The sequence below is a fragment of the Chaetura pelagica genome, unplaced genomic scaffold (genome assembly GCF_000747805.2).
Source record: "Chaetura pelagica isolate M959 unplaced genomic scaffold, ChaPel_1.0 scaffold70, whole genome shotgun sequence".
Taxonomy (NCBI): domain Eukaryota; kingdom Metazoa; phylum Chordata; class Aves; order Apodiformes; family Apodidae; genus Chaetura; species Chaetura pelagica.
In genome coordinates, this window is record NW_009952265.1 from 2,329,927 (window position 1) to 2,354,066 (window position 24,140).

A 24,140-nucleotide genomic window follows, 5' to 3' on the forward strand; every position below is an offset into this window, starting at 1 on the left:
CAGTGTCACACTGACAGTGGGCTTTGGGGGTAGTTTGGTTTCTGCTACTTTTAAGTTATGAAGAAAAATAAAACTCTTATTTCCTATTGTGGGAACGCTGAAAAATGACTTGTCAATTTTCCATCGTCTTTGACTTTGTAGATAATAGCCTTTTAATTCTCATCGATGATGGAGATAAAAATAATAAATTCCCTTGATTTTATATGGGAATATAAAATTCTATCTTTAAGTGGCTATCCTGTTTAATGCATTGATGATTCTTGCTTGGTTCATAATTGCAGTCAATGTCTGTGTCAGAAAACTTCGTGTAAGTTTTTTCCTGATCTCTTCAGATGATGCAGGACATTATTATTTATTCCTCTGTTAGGGCTCAGACCATCATGAAGGCTCGTTTGAAAGGGGCCCAAACAGGCCGTAACCTCTTGAAGAAAAAGTCTGATGCTTTGACACTTCGATTCAGGCAGATCCTTAAGAAAATTATTGAGGTAGGTGAATAAGAATTTTCCTTTCTGAAAATCTGTCCATTCTGTCAGTTGTGCGTTCCCTTTCTGCTAACTTCATTAGGTAGGCTTTTGTTGCTTTGTTTGGCTTGAGAGGATACTGCAGATCTATGTTTCCTGCATGACTAGGTACAATAGAAAGCAGAAGTTGTGTCCAAATGGAACTTGTTCCTTTGTGAAGAAGCACTGAGTATTGCTTCTTCCTTTGCAACATGAATGACCAAGCTAAGATACTGAGCAGAGCCCTAATATGGCTTGTTTTGTTCTGCCCTACTAGATGGGTTTTGGCAGCAGCTCCTACAATATGGTGAGCAGCAGTGCTGTGTTGTTGTGCTGTAGGCAAGTTCTTGGCACTGCATCTTGTTTCCTATAGACTAATACACACAGGCTCTTGCTTCTCAGTAGCATGTTTTTTAGCTACAATGGCTTCAAACGTGTGAAAAATGGGAAAAAACGGATTAGGAGGAGAATGCAGCTTCACAAAGCCACATCTGTATGTTGAAAAACAACTTCAGCTGTCTCCTAGTATTTCCCTGCGGAGCCATTTTATTGTTTGATGTAACCCCCATGTAGCAGAATGTCATTATTATGGAGACAGATGCATCTTTTGCTGTTTCCCTGAGCTCTACACTGGGTGAGTGAAGCAGCTGAAGTTTTGCGGTTTTTTGCCAGTCACCTGGGAATTATGATCTGCATTTTGAGAGTGAACTACACATACAGGGCTTTCTCTTAAATTTCTCATTCTTCTCTTAGGCTATTAGTTATTTATCCTGGAAAAGGAATAATGATGTGCCTTGTCTTTGCTGCCCTTTTTTTGTGTTTTGGTTTGTTTGTTTGTTTTTGTTTTCTTTTAAACAGACTAAGATGCTGATGGGTGAGGTGATGAGAGAAGCTGCCTTTTCACTTGCTGAGGCAAAGTTTACAGCAGGAGATTTCAGGTGAGGTTTGCTGATCTTGTGGATGTCCTACCCGTGGGAAAGTGTTGAGTTCTCTTTAGGGGAAAAAAGTGGGGAAAAAAAAAGAAGAAAATTTTAAAATGTACATTAAAAAGGAAAAAAGTGGACAAAGAAGGACAGTTTGAACTGAATTTCATTAGGTAAAATTTCATCACTGCAGGAGAGAGATAATTTGCAGATGAAAATCTGTACTCCATTGGAAGCTAAACAAAGTGGAAAGATTAACAGAATTTACTTTGTATACAAATCTGTGATTTGAGAAGATGTTGCTTTTTGCAGCTTGTAATCACAAATGTAGGGATCAAGAATTTATAGCAGAGTCTTGGACTACTTATAATTTTGATCATTCTTTTGAGTTTGAGGGCCAGATGTATTATGTGTTACTTTCTCCCAGTAAGTCATAGGGAAATTTTACTAGTTGTTCTAACCTCCTGTCTCATTGACCTCTTGTCTCACTAGGGCTAGTGAGGGCTGTATGGCAGAGGGGAAATAAATTGGGGTTTTTTTTCTGGTAGGATAATTTATAATTGTATTTTAGTATATTTCAGTTTTAACTATGGTGTTTGTGTAATTCATCAAGTGTGTGTAGGTCTTGTGGAATAAAGTTGGGGAAATGTTAATGATTCATCTGATGGTACTACCAGTTAATGGGGAAGAATGAAGTGATCAGACACAGCAGTAATCTCTGTTGCTGGAGAAAAGCCTGTTTGTCCTTTCACTTGCATTGGGTGCCATTTCCTGTCCTAACCAGTCACAGAGTTTAGCTATAAACAATAGTCAGATTCCATCCTGTAAGCAAACTGTACTTGAATAACAGACTTTGCAATAGTGACCTGTTCTTGGAAGACCTAAGACACTTTAGAATTCTTCCAGATGAATTGTTGTACAAGCTTATGTGTTAATATGACAGAGTTGGTGGGTAAACAAACTCATAAATGTTCTGAGAGAACAAATACATAGAAACACAATTGAACAAAATGTGGCCTTGGTCTCCATTAAAGCCTTGAAAATCCTTTACTTTTACCGTGAAAGTTTCACAGGTTGATTAGACTCGATGTCATTAAAATACTTAAGTAATTTGCTAGATAACTGGCTAGTTTTTAGCTATGCTTTGCATATTTGGTCTAAGACGTTTCTGAAGTTAGATTGTATAGACTCTGCATCTTTTGAATCATAGAATTCTAGGGGTTGGCAGGGACCTCGAAAGATCATCTAGTCCAACCCCCCTGCCAGAGCAGGGTCACTCAGAGCAGATCACACAGGAATGCATCCAGGTGGGTTTTGAATGTCTCCAGAGAAGGAGACTCCACAACCTCTCTGGGCAGCCTGTTCCAGGGCTCTGTCACTCTCACAGTAAAAAAAATATTTTGGATATTCACCTTGAACCTCCTATGCTCCAATTTGCACCCATTACCCCTTGTCCTATCACTGGTCATCACTGAGAAAAGCCTAACTCCATCTTCCTGACACTCACCCCTTACATATTTGTAAACATTGATGAGGTCACCCCTCAGTCTCCTTTTCTCCAAGCTAAAGAGACCCAGCTCCCTCAGCCTTTCCTCATAAGGGAGATGTTCCATTCCCTTAATCATCTTTGTGGCTCTGTGCTGGACTCTTTCAAGCAGTTCCCTGTCCTTCTTGAACTGAGGTGCCCAGAACTGGACACAATACTCCAGATGCAGCCTCATCAATGCAGAATAGAGGGGAAGGAGAACCTCTCTTGACCGACTAACCACACCTTTTCTAATGCACCCCAGGATGCCATTGGCCTTCCTAGCCACAAGGGCACATTGCTGGCTCATGGTCAGATTTTCAAATGTTGTGGAAAAACTGTTTCTTTCAAAGCTTCTGTGTTAGATTTGAAATGTGTGTGAAGAACTGAGCAGAGGATGATTTCCAGATCTTTACAACTGTTTGATAATGACTTCATCGTGTATATAATGATGACTTAATGAACTACTTCAGCTTTCCTGGATGTGTTTTCTCCCTTACAGTACCACTGTGATCCAGAATGTGAACAAAGCTCAGGTCAAGGTCAGAGCTAAAAAAGACAACGTAGCAGGTAACTCTTCCAGACTACAAATATTTAAACTCTGAGGGAATTTTAGGAGGAGACTGTGAAATAGGCAGAAATGTATTAAAACAGTCTCCTCTTCTTTATTTCTCTTACTAATTTAACAGTAGTAACACTTATAATTCGCTGCTTTTTTTCACATAGGGAATATAATTTTTATATTTAGTTATTTACCTCTCATAAAATTAATAGTCTGTGTAAACTGCAGTCCAATTTGTAAGAATTTGGACAAAGCCTAAGTTCCGTACACCTTTACTGAAAAATAGACCAGGAAATTAAGTATCAAAGATTCAACAAGTTTCAGAAAACTGAGTATTAATAATTGTCTGTGAAGAAAACGAGAAAGAATCAGGTTCAATGCTTTTCCCCAAGCAGAGGGAATACATTACTAAACAGAAACATAATAAAACTGAACACTGAATAAACTGGAATACTTCCCTGAATTTTTCATCTGTGTAGATCTGTGATCTCAATACAGGTCTGAAGTTCCGCATCAAGATGTCAGAACCAGCAAGGCTTTATTGTTCCAAGCTGTATTGGAAATTCTGGAAACAAAGCTTCTGAGCTTACATAATATATTAGAAGCAAATGGGGTAAAAGTGAGTTGTACTTAATAAATGTGTAATCCTTTATGTCTCTTATGTACATTCTTGTTCACTTTTGTCAGGTGTAACCTTGCCAGTTTTTGAGCACTACCAGGAAGGAGGAGATAGTAAGTACAGAAAAAGTATTTTCTATCTTAGATCTACTTTTGCCTAATCTGTGCTGGTACAAAAATACTTTTCATGTCCTGTCTCGCTGATAAGTCAGTTTACATCATAGGCACAGGTGTATTTACTTCCTCTGTGGTGCTTTGCCCTGTTCCCGTGCCATGGAGAGATTATTAGGCACTATAGTGGATTTTAATTTCCTGAATCAGTGAGTTTTTTCAGATGAGGAGAAGGCTTGTCTTGAATTACCAGGTTTTGAGACTGGTAGATCTTACTGTGAACATGCAGAACGATGAGCTGCAGTAACATAAAGCACTATAAAGACAATTTGTTAATGGGCAAAGGCTTTGCCTTATTACTTGCTGAACTGTGTTTATACCTGTGCTTTTTAAGTACTAATTTTTATCTAGTAAGAAAACATAATGATGCTTTTGTTGTTTTTTTCAGGCTATGAGCTGACTGGCTTGGCCAGAGGTGGAGAACAGCTCGCTAAGCTGAAGAGGAACTATGCCAAAGCTGTGGAGCTACTTGTGGAACTGGCCTCCTTACAGGTTGGTGGGAGATGAAGGGGATTGTTGGTTTCTCACTGTTCTGAAATGAAAGTTATGTAGTCTCAGTGAGTGTAGCTTAATACTTTGAGCTGTGCTGTACTCCTGTAGTAACAGTACTGTACAACGTTGCAAAGCTTTTCGAGCCATAGGACAGAGTTATATTACTGCTTCAAACAAGTGCTTATTCCTTGATGCTAAGAAGAAACTTTCTTCAGGGAGTTGGTATTTGTAACACTGATGTAGTGTTGAGCGTGCTGCTGATTTGAGTAGAAGTTCTGTTTCTGTCAATGTATTCAGCAGAGTGCATTAGACTTGGCTTTGGCTTTCCTGTGCTGCTTGGTTTTGAGTATAGAATTGATGGAAATGCCGAATTTGTGTTGTTGTTTATTAATTATTTAATCCTATTCCATCAGACGTCCTTTGTTACTTTGGATGAAGCCATTAAAATAACAAACAGACGTGTGAATGCCATTGAACATGGTGAGTATTTTTCCATTTGGGATGCATCATATTTTTTTGTCTATGCAAGATCAGGAGCTGGGGTCATGGAAGCCACTGTTTTGACTGCTTGCTTGTTAGTAGGATTTCTGACCAGCTCAGGAACTCTCCAGAAGGCAGTACGACGAAGCATATTTCAAGTGAGAACAAAAATGAAATGTAGTGGAATGGAGTGGAGTATACAGAGATAAATGAATATGAATGAACATGAGAAAAGTAATCTGGAAGTTCTATTGAGAACCTACAGAACAAAGATTTCACAAACATGGTTTGGAGTCTCTGCTAGTGACTTTTACTTGGTAGAAACAAAAGACAGGATGCTTCTATGTGCTAATATGTTCCAAAAGCCAGCATAATAGCTTGTAAAACTGTAATGGTGGTGTCCACGGGAGAGCTGGTGACTGTTTTGTTGGTTTAGGATGGGATTGTAGAGTAAATATCCAGAGAGAAATTTTGGTAATGTATTCAAGTTTGTGTTACAGGAAATGGAACAGTCCTAATTTCAATACTCTAGTCTTCCTTAATCTAAATTCCTTGTCTTTCATGATCTTATTTACAAAATTGTTTCTTGCAATTTCTTAAGCACTGCCTATGCACAATATGCTGTGATCCCTTCTGCTGTAGTGTTCAGGGTGCTTTGATTATTTTCAGTTCCTGAGTTGTCAGTAGCTGGGATATAAAAATCTCTGCATGTATCCAGGAATGTATTTTAGTACATGATTCCAGTGTGTCCTTTTCAGTACTGTTTTTCTTAGACTTGTTCCTTTGAGCATTCAGGCCTTATCTGCAGTTTATCACTCTGCAAAGTTGACTGCAGAAAAGGTTTCCTCTGCAGCCTTCCAAATAACTTTGGTAGTGCTGCCAACAGCTTTCCCCTTTCAAAAAGGGATTCTAACATACAGCTTGCCCAGTTTGGTGTTAAAGCTTTGTTTAATGTCTTATCACTTCTCTTGGGTTTGTTATATTTGAATATTTGTTTTCATGATGGCTTTTTCAAACAGAGATCATAATTTTGTGAGGAAAAGTGGTACACTGAACAGAAGAATGTGATGGAAAGTCATAGTTTTTATTCAAATCTTGCCAACCTCTTGCAGGATTCTTTTAAGCACTTCCATGGAGGAGATGACCTTACAACCAGGGATCAGTGCTTACTGATTCTATTGCATCTTCCAAAAGAATGTGCTATGGGAGTGTCTGTGGTGTTCAGCATCCTAGCTTAGTCCTGGACTTACTAAAGAAAACAACTTTGTGTACTTGTTCATAATGAAATAGTAGGATCGCTCATGAAAGACATGTAAATTTCTCCTAGCCAAAAGAATTACTAGATTGACTTTAAACAATTATCTGTATACTGCATTAGATAAATTCCTGGCTAGTATAACAGCAGTCCCAACAACTTCCTTATTTATATTTTTTTAGTGATTATTCCCAGGATTGAGCGCACCCTCTCTTACATCATCACAGAACTGGATGAACGAGAACGAGAGGAATTCTACAGGTAAATATCAAAAGCAAGACTAGGCTGGTCTCTTTTTGTTGAACAGACCATTCCTCAGAAGGGACTTAAAGGAACTATGCACCAAATTTGGCAGCAAATGCTGCTAAACATGACCTGGTTTTTACTGCACATTGAGTTTCTAGAGCTAGGCACTTAGAGTTCTGCAGTGACACATCCAGAAGTTAGAAATTAATCCCTCCACTAGGGTGTACATAGCTGTGATCATTCTTCTGGAGGGAATGATAGGATGCAGTACACTGAGGTGGTCTGCTTTCAGGACACCTCTGCCTCAGAGGTCAGTGTTCTGGGCTACCTGAAGCAAAAATGTCAAACCTCAAATTAATTAATGGAGAATTAACTTAAAGACAAGTGGAGTAGTATAATGCAGTGTTAAAGGTGAGGAATATAATTTTTAGTTTGGATGAAGAAATGAGTTCATCAGCAGAGATGCAAGTTCTTCAATGGCAGCAGCTCACAATAAAAGCCTTTTGACATTTGCTACAGGATTTTTGTTTCCTGGGGAACATCTTCAGGCAGCTTTGCTGCGCTAGCCTGTCTTATGAAAATGTATGTTTCACAGGTCAGCCACATCTCTCTTCACAGGTTAAAGAAGATCCAAGAAAAGAAAAAGGTATTGAAAGAAAAATCAGAGAAAGAACGGGAGCTGCGGAGGGCTGCTGGTGGGGAACAGGAACCAGCCAATCTCTTAGCAGAAGAGAAGGATGAAGACCTTCTCTTTGAGTAATGCAGCACAGTTGTATATGGAGCAGGGGACCCAGGATACAGAATGTCTGTTCAGTTGCAATCTAATTCAAGATGTGTTGCCTCACTGATACTTACGTGGCTTCTCAGTTGGTGTTTAAGTCTTGAGTTGAATGGATTGTGGATTTCTCTTGGGAGATTAGAAATCTGGGAACCTGACTGCAGCACAGGAGGAAAACAAGAGATGAGCCAGGTGCTTTACTGTCAGGAAAGCTTTCTTGTTGCTCAGCCAGTTTCTTGACTTAGTAGGAATGACTGTCCATAGCTGCGGTTTTTGCAGGATGCCTCTAAATTTGCCTAATCAGATTACTCTTTTAATTGCTCCCCTTCCTCATCCAAGCAGAGGAACATGTTATTTAGGGAGGGAGATGCATGTAATGTTCTTTACTGCTGAACTATTAATGTTGAAGTTGCTTAAAGCAGATACTGGCACAGCTGAAGTCAAATGTCAGTAAAGGCAACTCTAGTTTTCTAACCTGTTGATGAAATCCACAGTCCTATGTGATTTTTGTTGCACGATTGTTACCATTGGCCTAAAACATCTACGGTTTTAATTATAGGTTCTGCCAAGTTGTGTACTGTCTGTGATAGAAACAAGTCAAAAAAATAAAATGTTAAATATCTCACATATGCCTCAAGTTGCTAGAAGATGGTGGTCATGTTGATTTAAAACCAAAACCTTTGCTTCGTCACCAACCCCCAGCTGAGAATCTGACTTAGGCACATCTCTTTTCAGCCTGGGCCCACATTCACTTAACCTTTATTACTTTAGACAAGTAACCAAGGAAAAGTGGCTCCCTCCTGGCACAAATATAGAAACTCTTCTCAACTATGCAGCCACATGTCCCAAATCTACATTGCAACCAGCATGTTGGCAAGCAAGGCAGGATTCAGGGTAGAGTGTAGTTCATCCTTGCTGTGATTCTTCATGTCCTGGGCTGATCAGAGGAGCCTAGGGGAGTGGCTGATAAGCAGGCTGCCACTGAATGCTGCTCAGTTTGAAGAGCTGTTTTCCTAAAAAGACACTGGTTTTCAATCAGCAAACTGAACACATGCCATAGCAGCCATACCAGTACATTGTGTCTAGCACTAATTGTCTCTTCAAGGTAAGAATCTTGTTTTAAACATGATCCAGCACTTAACTGCTCCTGCAGGGTAAGTGCAAAAAAATTAATTTCTATTAACACCTTTAAAAAGTAATTTTATAATTGTATGAAGTGTAAGGCCATTTCTTTCTTCTTTTGAAGCTGAAGGCTGCACAACTGAAAAGTCCATACTCTGTTTTAAGATGCAGGTCCAGCTTGCAAGAGACAAACTGTAGATCTGAGGAAATCTTACCTCTCCCACTGAATGTGTGTTGTCAGGTGGAACAGAGAACATCCTCTAGGGCACTGATGGGTCAAAGCAACTTTCACACATTCAACAAAAGAGCAGAAAGACAACTAACAAGATCCACTACAAGAAGTAAAATTGTACAGTGATTTATTTTAAATCTAGAAATATTTTACATTTTTACATTAGTGTGCAGTTCATGATGTCTCAAAATACAGAGTGCAGATACATGTATAAAAGTACTATATGGGGCTAACCACAGGTCTTACCTTAAGGCATTAAACTGCCCATCTCATTTTAAAAAGGTCACATATAATTACATTCAAAAACTTTGATGGATTTCAACTAATATTTTTAATTAAATTTGGACTGGTAAAAATGCAGATGCCCTCACTTGGGTTTGATAAAGCTCACTACAAAGCCTCTGATAAGATTGAAGACTTTCACCAGTGAAGTTTTTATATTCTCCTTCACTCTCAAGGCAATTAACACACATTCTTTATTAAAGGCAGAATAATTTCTTAGACAGGTGAGTTCCAGGTCCAAGCTGGCAGCCAATGGACAGGCAGGTACGTTTCTCAGGGCTGCTCAAGTCTTGCCCTTCAGCACAAGACAAAGCTAACACTGGTGATAAACTATCATAGCACCTCTGTGCATGGATGTCAGCGAGTACTGTGGGCCTTGGGAATTAAAGAGACCCAAGCTGAACTTCAAGCAACATTCTTAAAAGTCTACATTCAAAAGCTTGTGTATAAAAACAGCTTCTGTACACCATTAGCCAAATACATTAATTTCATGATTTACTGTGACTGACACTGCCTATCAACACTGAATACCTAAGGGGGTTCAGCAACCATCTTCAGCTGATTGTGACTGCAAGAACTTGGACAGTACCTATGTAGCAGAGCTAGCTTACCCTTGAACACATTTTACTGCTTTCTTCCTTGTCTAACTATGGAACAGTCACTATCAAAAATCTAATACATGTAAAATCATCTTTCTTTAAAAAGGGTAGAATTGATACAATGTTTTGTTGTCTATGAAACACTGACTATCCAATATACCTGAACATTGTAGTTGTTAGGAACTATGAATTAAACTGAGAACATGCCTGCAATGTGAGGCAAAAAGCCATTATTTTTAATATTCAGTCCTTAGGACAACAGCTAGCACATTATTACTTTCAACACTGACTTGAGCCAGCCCCTTTTCTTTCTGAAGGCTTATTACTTATCCCCACTAATTGCTTAATTGATTTTCAGCCCTAAATACTAATTAAACCAGCAAATCGTTTTACTTTCTAGCAAGACAGGAATGCACTCTATACTTCCATTTTTCAATACAAAAATGTACTGAATGTTAGTTCAGTAACTATGATAAATATCTGACAGTTTCTTTATATCTGTTTTATACTTTCAGCTTTCTTATTTATGGGTGTTCATTTGTTCCATTAGCATTTGAAGAAAGAATATACGCAAGACAGAATTGGAAAAAAAACCAACTACTTTTTCATCCTTCAACATTAGACAGGAGTGAACTACACATTGACGTAACTCCAGTGTTTTACTTCTAGGAACAAAGAAATACTATGGCTAAAATGAAGAGATATTCACAGTCAAGCTTTGTGCTACCAAAAATAAAAACAGCCAAGGTACTACTGTTCAGTTAGCATCAGTGACAGAACAGCCCCAGCCCTAACTGCAGATGCACAGCCTAGGTAGTTAAGCCTTCACAGGTCAGAATCATTTGAGGGCAGAGATGTTCCCATCTGCTTTGCAGAACATGCTAGGATACAGACCTTGTCTTTTGTTCACTTGTTTCAAGTTTTAAGTTTGTTTTAACCATTAAAAATATTCCCATTTCTTGTGACTTCTCAGTCAGTTACCAGTGTTTTACACATACTTTCACTGCAGCACTGAGCAAATGCAGGACAATATGTTGTCTATTGAATCACAATAGTCATAACACAGTAGCTACATTTTAATTCCAGTTAGTTATCCATTAGACCAACAGCCATAAGATGAACCATTTGCAGAGATTAAAAACCCTGCTATCTTCCAATGTTCAGCACTATTTTTTTTAGTCAGTATTCTGTTATAAAACATGAGAACTTGAGCTGACTTTCAAGCAGCATGTCTTATAACTATATATTTTCACAAAAATATGACCTCTGCCTTTCTAAATATCTCTACAGATCTGCAGAAAACAGTGGCTCCAATGCATCAATATGTTTTAAAGAAAATTCCATAAAAATATCCCATCTAAAAGATCAATATAATATTCATCTTTGATTGGACCTAAAATTAATGTGCAGTCAAATCTGACTTAAAAAGTTTGACTAAAAAACACAAGGATTGAAATATTTACATTATACACATTTTCCAATTACAGTGCTATTAGAAAGTGGAATGTTTGAGAATTAAAGTATTAGCTCAAGCCAGACCAGAGCGGCATCTTCATTCTTGTGTATTTTTTGAAAAGGAAAAATTTCTCATCACTATTAACTTTTTTTCACATGTAGATCATTTCTGCCCAGTGATCTGTAGGATTATGCTCCTGAACTACCATCATGTCCCACAAAGTCATTAAGTTAAGTGTTAAATAACATACATATTTATAACTATGTGACAGCATGGACTGTATATACACACACACACACTTAAAATCTTTAATTTCATAAGGATGATTCTAGGTTAAAAAGTGGATTTATGTATAAAAGTAGCTGCTACAAATATCTATCTAAAGCTTTAGAATTTAGTACTGTCAAGATCTCAATTTCTAGACCACAGAGAAAGAAAACCTGGACAATCTTTCTATCAGTTTAATCAGCTCACAAGCTGAACAGCATGTTTTTTCAACAATATGCAATTGCACTGGCAAAGATGCAGCCCCTGAGGTCTAGAGCTCACACACATTTATTTTAGAATTGGGCAGACCTACACAGTCTCCTTGGAAAGATTACTAGATGGGAGTCCATTTGAATTGCTCTCTCATCGTAGCCAGGTAGAGGGCACCCACTGGGGTTCTGTGTCAAGTTTGTTTATTAACCGAAGTAACTCTTGATATGCCTTATCAAGATCAGAATTCACAATTGCTGTATCAAAGTAGTGGCCATTGTTCTGTTCCATCTCCCTTGTCTTCTCTATGATTTCCCTCAGCTCTTCTGGCTGCAATCAAAGAGAGAAAATTAAGGCATGTGTGTAAGCCTCTCCCCACAGCAGAGTGGGGAAAGGTAACTACTCAGAGAAGTCTCTTACACCAATTTTCATGGTATTGCTACCAGCTATTGAGAAGTTTACAACAGCATTGAACCATGATACATATTTGAAAGCTAAGGGCACTCAAGGCAATCCCTTCTGATTGCCCTTAAGCGGCAGATCAGTAAATAGCTGTCCCAGGCTGAAGTAAATGAAGATCTAGCACTGCTCATTTTATGACATTCATCTTACTGAGGCTCTTAAATTATGTTTCTGAAAAGTAAGTTAGGTCGCTAAGCCCACTGTCCTGGAAGTGCCTGGAGATGGAAGAGACAGTGTGAGAGTAAGTTTGAATGGTGTAAAACAAGGTAACACTTCTCTGAAGATGTAGCACTACAGCCATTAAATGGCCATAGGCAACAGCAATAAACAGCACTGAGAACCACAGTGAGAACTATACACTTAAGGTGATCAAATCACCATAGTATCAGGTAAATTACATTGCAGAAAATTGAAAACATCATTTGTGAGCTAGAAGGGAGTATGTCAAAAGAACATTGCAGATGTAGATAAATGATGCACCAGAAGAAGCAGAAATGGTTTGGTTAACTAGGATTTTTTTACACTTAGATTCCAAAAGGAGGTTTGTTCTTCTCTTCTGCAAATTATTTTTGTATTATATAAAGGAATATTCAGGTATAATTTAGAGATAATTTTCTAAAGAGGGTATTTTCAAAAGGGACTTCAGGCCTTCCAAGTTTTTTTTTTTCCTGGGCATTATATACACTTAAGAAAACCAAAGCTGCATACATGCAAGAAAAAACCCTTTATCAGAGAAAGGGCTTCAACAAAGAAACATTTACCCAACTGAAATAAATATAACTCCAATACAATTAATCAGAAAGAAAACAGGCATGGTTTAACAATAAGAGTGTATTAACTGCTACAGCAAATGGATTACTTGATTACTGCAATAAAAAAAGCAGGACATACGTAACGCGCAATATTTATGTAAAATAAAGTTTCATTCATTGCACAACCATGGAGAAGAAAACATGCCCATGTAAAGACTATGACTATATTTGACTCAGGCAAATAAAAAAAGAAAATCCATTGATTTTAAGACCTGGACTTTAGTGGACTTTTAGATCTTAAATCTAGGCAATACATCACCCTTGCACCTAACAAGGAGAGCAAAACAAAACCCTTGCAGAACACAGTGAGGTACAAATCCATGACCAACAGTCATCTGAGGAGTCCATTTGAGTTATGCTGGGAACACTGTTCTTCCTCAGTATGAACTGCATTACGTTCCATTTATACTTGAAAGATACTGTGGTGGCAAAGTGTTCCCACCAACCACTCTAGGGTAGATTTCAGGTAAAAAGCTGAAGATCAACCTATTTCATTATCCTAGCAATAAGCATTTTGTATCTCATCAGCTGATAAAGACGTTTTCTGAGCTTTCACACACCCGGGTTTAATCTATAGATTTCAACTCCATCTCCAGAACTAACTTATCATTCACTAAACAATCTGAACTGGATAAGCTGAGATCTTGACATGACTCTGCTTGAAGCATGGCAAGTGAACCCATAGGATCAAGATAAAAACAACTTTATCTGCAGAGTTTTGGAATATATTTTTAAATAAATGCTTTTCTAAGGACAGATAAGTTCTCAAAAGAAAACGAATAATTATTCGCTCCCTATAATTACTCTAGGTTGATATGATGACAAAGTTGGGCTTTCCAGTTTTGACATAAAGGGTCGTACTTTTGTACTCAAATGCAGGAACCACAACTGAGACACTGTATCCCTGGATTACTGAATTAACAGTGGATTTCCTTGCCTCATACTTTTTTCACATTCCCTTAGGCGAAAGCATCCTGAGCCCTTCCCTTAGCATGGCCTGCCTACTAGCCTTGAGCACACAGATCTCAACTGCACTGCCTCCCCATATATTGTCAGTACCATTACCATGTCCCAGTTCCACACAGAGTATACTAATTTGTTTACCAAAAGCATTTCAGATCTGTAAATAAAAAGCAATGTGGTTTCAGAAGTGTTAGACATATTACCTTTGGGTTTTTCCCTTCTTTGGCCAATAAAGCACGTAATCTCTCCTGTGAAGGTGGTGCAACAAATATAATATATGGCTTCAAGTCAGAATTACGTAGTGTCTTCAGTGACTGCAGAAATAGGAGTTAATAAACATCTAACAGTTCCACACATGGAAAGGGCATTTAATAATGCATTCACATGCTATAACTGACAATATACTCTGAAACACAACTACAATTGTACAACATATTGACATCAGTATAATTAACCATCACAGTATCATCATCACCACTCATAAGTTCAATCACCATTTCCTACAAAACTGATACTGCAACTTTTTCAGCTTCATAGAACCCAAGTATTTACTTTTGATCAAGAACATTCTTCGTAAGTAAACTAAAGGAACCTATCGTTTGGTCTCCAATGTTGATACCTCACCTATATTAAAGTAAGTTTCCTTACAGTGCTAAGGAATGGTATCAGCTTTTATCAGAGAAGAGTCTTTAAATACTGCAGTTTAACCTTTTCTGTTGTGAAGATTAAAATACAAGGTATCAGATCCACTACTACAGTATGCATATTTTTTGGTAGATTACATTTACATGAAGAGACAGAAAAACAGAACCTAACTGTATTTTAATTTTTCCAAGAAGTTCTTTCTCTGTGTCTCAGGACAAACAACTTGTCACTGAGATATATTTTTATAACCAAAGAATTGGATCAGTTTGCAAAGTGTTACAAATTTTCAACTTATTACATGTTTTGTGATATCCATGAGCTATTCTAGTAAAATACCACATGGTCCCAACTGGTAATGACTAATTATAGCTTCAATACTACCAAACATCACTGATGTGTCTGAATTTTAGGGCTTCTTTTGCAGCACGTGTAACAACAGCATATTACATGTATTAGAAATGGGCTGTGTTCCAGGACTCTGCTTCTTCCCATGTTTAACTAAGTTTTCAAGTTCTGTATGAATAGTTTGTCTCTTCTTCTCAATCGAAAGGTCATAGCTAAAGAGCTTTTAAATATTGGTGATATAATCTACTTTAATTCTGTCTGTTATGGAACTGTATAAGCATTCCCAAAATGCAGTTTCCAAGTATAATCACAAACAACTTCCTCTCCATCTTTAAAAACCTCAGAGCTCACAGAGTAATTGGAAGACAGAAACACAAATCTTACATCAATTTTTCAATTCACATAGTTCTCGGCAGCTTTAAGTATCTAAAAACCAAGGCTCCTATTACCTCTAGCACTGATAACTATGTGTGTATTTCCAAACAAGGAACAAGAGGCTGTATTTCTAACACACTAAAAGTTAACTGAACACTACTGAAAGAAAACTTGGATTAAACGTGAAAATGGACCTTAAAAACACACTTGTTTTATATAAATACAGCTCTTTCAATTTTCACTGTAGCTTCCACATTAAAATACACATCCGATATGGGTACACATACCTGGGTATGAAGATTTAAAAGGCATATCTTGCCAGAGTTGATTACTTGCCGCACGGAGTCTGTGCTAGTACCATAGAGGTTCTTTTCAAACTCTCCATATTCAATGAACTTCCCTGCAGCTATGTCAGTCTCAAATGCCTGTCGGGAAATGAAATGGTAATCCCTGCCAGCTACTTCGGTCTCTCTTCTGCTCCGAGTAGTATCTACAAACAAAAGCAACAAAAAAGACATCAAGACTGTGAGACACCCATAGAACTGAAGAGAAATAAGTACTTCTCTTAGGACAGGCATTACTAACCAAGCAAAAACCAGGCATTTGAATTATCCAAGAAATGCAAGTATTTTATTTTCTACAATAAATATTCCTGGACAGATTAAGTTGCGAAAGGCTGAACCTATGTTGAGAGGTCTTGTTTAATTATATAGAGGAAAAAGAACAGTCACCAAGGAAAGGTATAGTTTCACTCTGCAGCTGCATTCTGGATATTAAAACAGATACTAGTGGTTTATAAAAAAGGTATATTGTTAAGTGTTTTGTAAACCTAATTCAGGATACATTAGACATTAAAAACAAAAGTCACTGAAATATAAGTGGTTTAGGAAGGCACTAAAGCCACCTACATTGAAATTTATGCAGGATATCTAGGTGCAAAATTCTTTCACCAATGTAGCAGCTTCTTTGTGGAATTTCTGTAACTCACTCCAATTTTATTCAAACTGAAATACATGCATGTCTTATAATGCCTCTGTAACACTGTGTTTGTTGGGACACTTGGTTTGCATTGACTTACCTACTTTTTACCACAGAACCTGTAACTTTCTTTGTCCTTTATCCAAGAGCTGACTATATCCTGCTCAAAAGCCCCAAGCTCCTAATTGCCATTTTCAAACACAGGAGGATTTGTCTGCAGAGAATGTTTGGAATAAGCAGCCATCCCTGCCTGCCAGACTTACGGGGAACCGCAGAGGCAAAGCGATCTGCTTCGTTATTCATCAGTCGCTGCCGCAACTCGTTCTGCCCGCAGTTCTGTGGCCCCATCAGAACAATAGGCCGTTTCCTATTTGCTGGTTGATGATACAGCGACATTTCCTCGTAGGTCAAAATTTCCTCGTTATCATAATCTTGAGAGAGAAGTAACAAACCAGTCATAACATACTTTACTGCTAGTTCTAGGCATCCCATGTCATGCAGTATCGAGTTTCAGGCAGCTCCTGACTCTCTGCCCAGCACCCACCTGTGAGTCATTGAGGCAACAGAACCCTAAAGATCATCACTCGCCCAGTAAGATAAAAACCTGTTTTTTTTCCCCCCCGCTTTCTGGAGAAAGCAAATGTGTTTCCACTTACTACTGATAGAAGGAGTAGCATAAACTCAGGAAACAACTTTCTTGCCAAGGAGAAAGTTTCTAGTACAAGAACAACACTTTATGCCCAACAAAAACAAAAATCAACACCCCAACCCCAAAGTACTTTTGTAAGGATATCGTGTGAACAGCCTACTAAACTTTCTGTGGAGAAAGTTTCCATTTACTCAACTTCATTATGCAGAGTGAAATATTACCACAAAACCATAATAAACCAGTTCATCATTGTGAAATTATGAGTGCTTCCATGCCTAAAAAGCTCTTTCTTTTTTCAGCCCTATCATCTGATCTTTAATGACACTACAAATCCTGCCACCTCTTCTACATCTTTCACTAAATGCTGTTACAAACTATACACTGCTCCCACACAGAACATCATCAGGCAGTATTTGTAACATCATATCCTCCACGACTTCATAATTCTTTTCACAAGCCTATTTGTAGAATCCTTTACAGTTGCTTGTACGTGCACACACTATGGAAAAGATGTTGCTTACCATCATTTTTATTTGCATTGTATAAGACCTTTTTCCGTTTCTTTTTGTTTTTCTTCGCGCACCAGAGTTTTCCTAACCAAAATAAACATGGTCAAAATCAAATATCCACACAGTAAAAATATTCCCTATGCCACTTACTACCTGGATCTTTAAAGTGGGCAATGTCTTCTGCAATTTTGAAAAGGCATAATATTATTCAGTTCATTAAAGCCATTTGGTCTTTTAAGCATATTTTGCATGCCAAGGGCTTCAACTGAGTCAATGGAGATAAAATTCATTTAGAAAAAAGGGGCTTTCCAAATTCCCCTCCTTCATCCTAATTACATTGCACATAAGTTATGAAAAGTGCCAAGTGATTTTATACAACATAGCACTAAATTCTGATCAGTATTTATATCAAGAATTTCAAAGAAACATCCCACTTGTATTTTTAAAAAAAGGAATTTTCTGCAACTCTACAATTACCAAGTTCCAGATATCACTAATTAGCACCTCTAAAAGACTTAGATTTTACTTGGAAAGCACATATCCAACCTGATTTTTCTGGCTCCTTGTCTTCTTCAATGGTTTGCTTCATAGCTTCTCTTTGCTGCTGAAAACTTTTTCCTTAATGAATTAACAAAAAAAAAAAGTACAAAAGCAGTTAACACTTAAAACCATTTCCATATCTTTTTTGTAATGACTCACTTATTTTACATTTTCCTACAGTTTTAAATCTCTTGAGATTATGGTAGAGTACGATATATAAGAAAGTTTAAAAGAGAAATGAAAATTTATGAGAAGCTTGTTTATTGCTCAAAAAATATATTCATCAGGAAAGACTTGCAAAGCTATTCTGAGCAGTTTTGCCTGGAAATTGAAACTACTGGAAATACTACATTTCCCTACTATTACACTGTTTTCTAATTATTTTTGTATGTTAAATGCATTTTATTTATACTAAAGTTTTTTAACTTCGAAAAAGATTTGCCTACATTTAAATCAGTGTTCCCCTCTCTCAAATGTCAAAGTAACAGTGCAATCAGACAAATTTTATGGAATTTTGTGGTTTTTGTTCATTGTGTTTAAGAGATCAGCAGATCTTTAATGGACTAGAGCATACAACACATCTCAATGCAAAAATTATATCTGACTTCAATGCATGAAAACACTATTACTCAAAGGCCCCAACAGTTACAAATGAAGCATGACTTAAAAGTAACTGAGGCTCTTTGCTAAGTGAAAACATGAAGAAAAGTTACTAAGAAAAGATAAATTTTTGAAATATACCACTTGACACAGTAAGGAAACCTAACAGCTGTTCTCATCTCTGGAGAACAAGCAGGCTCAAGGCCCATATTTCTGCCGTAGCCAGCAGAGGGAACTCTGAACTCCGTGTTCCCAAGGTGGAGGAGTAAAAGAAGAGGAAATCCGCTCTTGAAAGGTGAACTGCAGTGGAAGGGGGTAGCTTTACTCTGCACTTAACATCCACACATGGAGATGCCTCTAAAAAGTCAGCCTTTACAGTAAGTGAATTACATAACGAGGTCTGTTGCAAAAGGTTCAGAGTTACAGATATTTAAGGCAATGGATATTTAAGGGTATGTGAGCCTTTGAAAACCAGAATATTGCCCCTATGGCTATGGGAACAACTGGCTTTATAGCGTTTTCTAGGGCTTTATTTACCAGGGATAAGGCCTGCCAATGGTTGATTATCCTCATCTCCATCTCTGTAAGCCTGCCACCAGTTTGGATCTTCTTGGCTGATCACATGGAGTATGTCTCCTTTTTGAAAAGACAGGCCTAACTCTCGGCAGGGGACGTAAGGGTCATCAGAGGGATCATAGTCAAAATGTGCTTTCACATGTATCTGTGGAAGATCAAATGTAAAACCAGAAGGATAAAAGTGACTTCCAAAGAATTACACCCCATCTTCCTGTGACTGCAGTGGAGCTCTGATACATAAAAACACCAAGATTCTATAAAATGGCAAATTTTTATGGGACATACAGGAGATACAGGAATAGAATAATTATCTAGCTTCGCAATGAAAAAGAAATAGTTGAGCTAGCTTGGAAATGAAGGCCTAAATTTAGCTCGTGTTAATTCTGAAGTCTGTGCAATTTCCTCACCAGTTTAGGAGGCAAAAACCCCAGAGTTGTTGATCAAAGTTCTTTGCATTCAGCAAGTATCAGAGATACTATGATTTGTTTAAAATATCTAATAAATTCACAGACTGAAAGCCATTTGCTGAAATTTCAGGTGAATTTTCACTTTAAAATATTCTGCTTTGTCACCAGTCATTAATGTTTTGGTTTGGCTGTGATACAAACGTGTGCATTCTTTCTTCAAACTGTTAAAGCTGTCACAAAAATAGAAGAATGTTAACTAACAAGGTAATGAACTAAGTTTCTAATATACAAACTTTTCATCCCAAAGCATATTTGCAAGATTTATCAATTCATTTATATATATATCAATACATAAAATAGATACATTGGTAATTTCAAAATAGAATTTCAGAAGCACAGGCAGTTATACTTTTATAATTTCTTATGATTTCAGAAACGGTGTGAAAATCATACTAAAAGTTTCAGTTTAACACCATCAATCATTTTTAATAGTCAATACAGGTGTCAGTCTGGTAACAATTTAAACGATTCAGTTCTGGTTTTCTTCCACAATGTATAAAATAACTTTCTACACATTACTGGAAAAATAAGGTATGTATTACCAGGCTCAAGACCTTCTGTAGAGCTACTTACAACTGTTTCCTTTGCAGGAGGTGGCTTGCTCTGCTGACTGGGAATCAATACAAAGGTCAGAGTTCCGTGCATGTCAGCCTGTGACAAAAAACAGACTCTTCATATACAGTATCACAATATGGCTTGAGGTTAAAAATTTTAATAAATATATTTTGGAAAATGCTTCAAAAGTTCCCAGCAAAGGCAGTTTCAAAACCCACATAATCTACCACTTAACTGTTTTAAAAGATATTGTACAGATGCAGTGATTCAGTGACATGCTCAAATGCTGATATTTAGATTTTAAAAGCCTACGATTCTTGATTACACACGAAATATTTCTATTTGAAAAGGAGTGTCTTAATTCTGGAAAGCAAAGACTTGGGAGAAATTGAGTTGAGTTAAAAAATACCAACAAGATGATCATTGCTGGGAGGAAAACTTACATAAAAGATTATTCTTTTTCTAAAATGGTTTGATTGGGACAGTGTTTGGAAATCTAAACATTTCTAGTAAGATTTTATGCTGTTAAAATTATGAAGGTATGCAAAACACTGTTTTAAAAATGTAACTAACATGCTGAAATCCTGCATCTGCAAAGTACTTAATATTCATATGGTAACCACGCCTGCTAATAAAGTAGAACATGATTTTGTTCTAGCATCAAAGAATTCTTATTTGTTCACACAGTCTTGCATGCAGCGTGTTTGCATAAAATGCAAATAAATAAATAAAATTCAAGTGCCCACTAGCAACAAGGTCTACATGTATCTCCCTACATTCCACTAACTGTTAACACAATTTATGTTGCATAAACCCAGTGTACTCTTGTCTCTCAAAAGATTTGGACCCAAGGTTTAAATAAAGTAAATATAACTGAGCATAACATGATTAGGTTGCTGGAAAGGAAAAGCCATGATTTTCAGTCAGCATGCATGGTTCCACAAAGAATGCAGAGAATTCCACAACCACTGTGCGCATAGTCTGAGGTCACGTGCAGTTCATTATCATTTGAGTAGCAAGTGGTGGGGCAAAATTTAGAAGTAATTTCCTTTTCCTGTGCTTGTTTTAAGTATTCTCTGGGAACTGAAGTCTTCTAAAACTTCACTTCCAAATTACAAAACACAGAAAACCCCCAAATAATTAAAAAAATTAATATTTTAATGAAAAACATTTTAAAAACCATCTAAGTGCGTATTTTGTTTTACTTTTTCTATTTTCAGCAAGTAATTTCCTCTTATGTTAAAGTACTGTGGTTTTAAATCTTTTATTCTCTAACTCTAGGTTGCAAGAGTTGCTCAAAAGCAGAACAAGCTCTCTGCAGAGAGCTACACTGCCAGGGTTAAACTATCTGTCAAGCATTTTCAAAAAGATTTTCCAGAAGCATAGGACTTAACTAAATAATGGCTTAAAAAAAAAATACAGAAGGCAATGGAGACAACTACAGAGCGTGAAGAATCTCAGATATCTCTGAGCAAAAAAAGCACATGGAGATGGAGGCTTTTCAAATAACTTTAGGAATCTTTCTTGATGGCTTTCAAAAAAACCCCAAAATCAAAGCTGACCCATTTCTGCTTCTATTTCCCTCAACCTGACCTCATTTCCATGTATAAGTTGAAAAATTTTAGGAGGAAATTTCAGAAAAAAATCCAACTGATTGTGGAAATTATCCATTAAAAATGACAGTCTTACTGTAGCATGAAGGAACTTCATCTGTGGCTATTGCAGCCTATTCCTCCTGCAAGGATGCAACCTACAGTGGGACCCAGTTCTTTGTTCTGATTTTGAGTAATATATATAGGATGGATCTACTAAGCAATTAAAAAATATTTTAGTAAATATATTTATGTTTTTTTCTGAAGACTCCATTGAATTAGTGGATATCTCTGATGTTTTGTACCAAAGTTATTAATTCAATTAAAAAATAGATCAGGTGTCCCATCTTGGACATGGATCAACAGCAAATGCAGTGGAAAATCAACAGAAAAAGAGGAATATAAGACAATGGAAAATTCAAGTAATTTCCAGATTTTGGCATTCTACCTCACAGGGACTTTAAGAGAGGGTACCCCTGCATTTAGCAGTTCCTGATGGATTTCTTGCCTTTTGTTTTGACTAGCTGCTTCTGACTTGATGTATAATTTTGTCATGAATGGTAAAAGTGTAATTAACAGAAAAATGTTCGTGCTAGTAAACTGCTAAAAAAAAGGGGTTTTATCAGGAGGGAAAGGGCAAGAAGCCTAGGCACATTAAAGTCCCCTATGATACTGTTTGTGGTGGGTTAGGCCTGGCCAGCAAATAAGCACTCCCCAGCTCCTCACTTGCTCCCCTTCCCTAGCAGGATGGAGGAGAGAGAACTGGAAGACCAAAGCAAGAAAAACATACAGAGCATGTTATACATCTATATTGTCAATCCAGGTCAGCTGTCTTGACTTTGCCCCCTCCCAACCTCGTGCTCACTCCCAGCCTACTTGCAAGGGGACAACAGAGTGACAGAGGCCTGGACACTGTGCAAGCACTGTTCAGCAACATTTAAATCACTGTTTCAGTCTAAAAACAGCCTAAAACACAGTCCATATAACCTGCTAGAAAGAAAATTGCCTCACCCCAGCCAGGCATTACCACAATCACACAGCAAAACATTTTATTAATCGTGGACTCAACCAGAGACAAAGACGAAAAATCATGGGTTTTCAGAGCTAAGCAAAGTTTTTCTTAGAAATCATTAAAAGCAAGTCTCTGGATGATGGCTTGACTCTTCCACATCTGTAGGCTTCATTTTTGCAGATAACTGCCATTACAGTTATTAATACCACACTATGCATCAGAAATAAAACTTGAAAAGGCTCTCCACATTTAACCACTAGCTATCAGAATGAAAATACTTTTAAAATAATGCCAAATATGAGTACAAGAGACAAGCAGAGCCAACAGGCTCCAGTCTTAAGTATTTTTTGCAGGGAAAAAAAGAAGTGTCCAACTCACCAATAAGTCAAAAACTTCATTAACATCTTTTCCACGAATTTCAATGCCATTAATCTCCAGAACTTCATCCCCTTCATGCAACAGCCCACTCTTCTCTGCAGCACCTCCTTTCACTATTCGACTAATGATAACAGAATCCATTTCATTGCGAACAGTAGCACCCTGTGTAGTGAAAACACATTCTGAATTTATTATATATACAAAACTCAAAGCCTTCTATTGTATATACTCCAAGCCAGTGGAGAAACTATGTTGAAAGAGAATGCAAGTAACAACTCAGATGCATACACTCAGTGCTGCAATTTGAAAAAGCACTGTTTTAATTTCTTTAAGCTGCACTGAAGACTGAAGAATTTAACTGCTTCACACCATAAGATTGTCTTTTGTTGTGTTTTTAAAAAAATATTTCTAAGGAAATGCTGACCTGAAAGATGTGAAATAGAAAATGAGAGTTGCTTAAAAAAATAATACATGGTTGGCATAAAGCTACAAGCTCCCCTGCAGCAAAGCTTGAGACAGTGACTTCTGTCAAGAAGTCCTGTCCAAACCCAAGTTCACAGACATTGTACAGATTCTAAATGATAGTCTGGCTACTGCTATGTGAAGATTCGCACAAGTTTACTGTCTTATCACTACTTCTCACTTTGGAGGGAAGGAGTGTTTACAAGTTACACATCACCTCAACATTCAAATTCTGAAACTTTCATAGCAATCTTCACAGGTCAAAAAAGCTTACCTCCTTTACATAAAACTGAGTGAGAACTTGTACTTACCAAAGGAATATCCCGAGCTTTCTCAATGCGAACTATTTTAACCGTCTCCCCTCCGTACACGCCAACATTCTCATAAATTTTTTCATCTGTCATAGGCTCTGGTTGCATTTCTTGTTCTGCAACCTTATCATGAGCCAGTAAAAGTGCCTAGTGTTAAACAAAATCAGCTCAGTTACAGAAAATTTCACACT

The 24,140-nt window shown here is 37.4% G+C and overlaps 2 protein-coding genes across 2 annotated transcripts in view; one reads left to right on the plus strand and one right to left on the minus strand.

Moving 5' to 3' along the window:
• Window positions 1–373: 373 nt before the first annotated feature.
• On the plus strand, window positions 374–8,152 carry ATP6V1D (ATPase, H+ transporting, lysosomal 34kDa, V1 subunit D). The gene is made up of 8 exons (XM_010007690.1): window positions 374–485; window positions 1,359–1,438; window positions 3,451–3,518; window positions 4,198–4,242; window positions 4,688–4,791; window positions 5,205–5,271; window positions 6,709–6,787; window positions 7,391–8,152. The coding sequence occupies exons 1-8, from the start codon at window positions 381–383 to the stop codon at window positions 7,530–7,532; spliced, it is 690 nt and encodes a 229-aa protein (XP_010005992.1). The 5' UTR covers window positions 374–380; the 3' UTR covers window positions 7,533–8,152.
• A 3,301-nt stretch (window positions 8,153–11,453) lies between these two features.
• MPP5 (membrane protein, palmitoylated 5 (MAGUK p55 subfamily member 5)) overlaps window positions 11,454–24,140 on the minus strand; it is a 28,331-nt gene continuing 15,644 nt past the window's right edge. The window contains exons 4-13 of the mRNA XM_010007691.1: window positions 23,950–24,096; window positions 23,177–23,338; window positions 20,213–20,290; window positions 19,134–19,317; window positions 18,003–18,074; window positions 17,469–17,540; window positions 16,562–16,729; window positions 15,608–15,810; window positions 14,159–14,269; window positions 11,454–12,048 (exon numbers count right to left, since the gene is read on the minus strand). Of these exons, the coding sequence (XP_010005993.1) occupies window positions 11,872–12,048; window positions 14,159–14,269; window positions 15,608–15,810; window positions 16,562–16,729; window positions 17,469–17,540; window positions 18,003–18,074; window positions 19,134–19,317; window positions 20,213–20,290; window positions 23,177–23,338; window positions 23,950–24,096 (1,374 nt within the window). The 3' untranslated portion in view covers window positions 11,454–11,871. The remainder of the gene's footprint in view (window positions 12,049–14,158; window positions 14,270–15,607; window positions 15,811–16,561; window positions 16,730–17,468; window positions 17,541–18,002; window positions 18,075–19,133; window positions 19,318–20,212; window positions 20,291–23,176; window positions 23,339–23,949; window positions 24,097–24,140) is intronic.

Coding starts and splice junctions, on each gene's coding strand:
- ATP6V1D (XM_010007690.1), top strand. CDS start 381: ATGAAGGCTCGTTTGAAAGGGGCCCAAACAGGCCGTAACCTCTTGAAG. Junction 486..1,358: donor TCCTTAAGAAAATTATTGAG/GTAGGTGAATAA, acceptor TCTTTTAAACAG/ACTAAGATGCTGATGGGTGA. Junction 3,519..4,197: donor TAAAAAAGACAACGTAGCAG/GTAACTCTTCCA, acceptor CACTTTTGTCAG/GTGTAACCTTGCCAGTTTTT.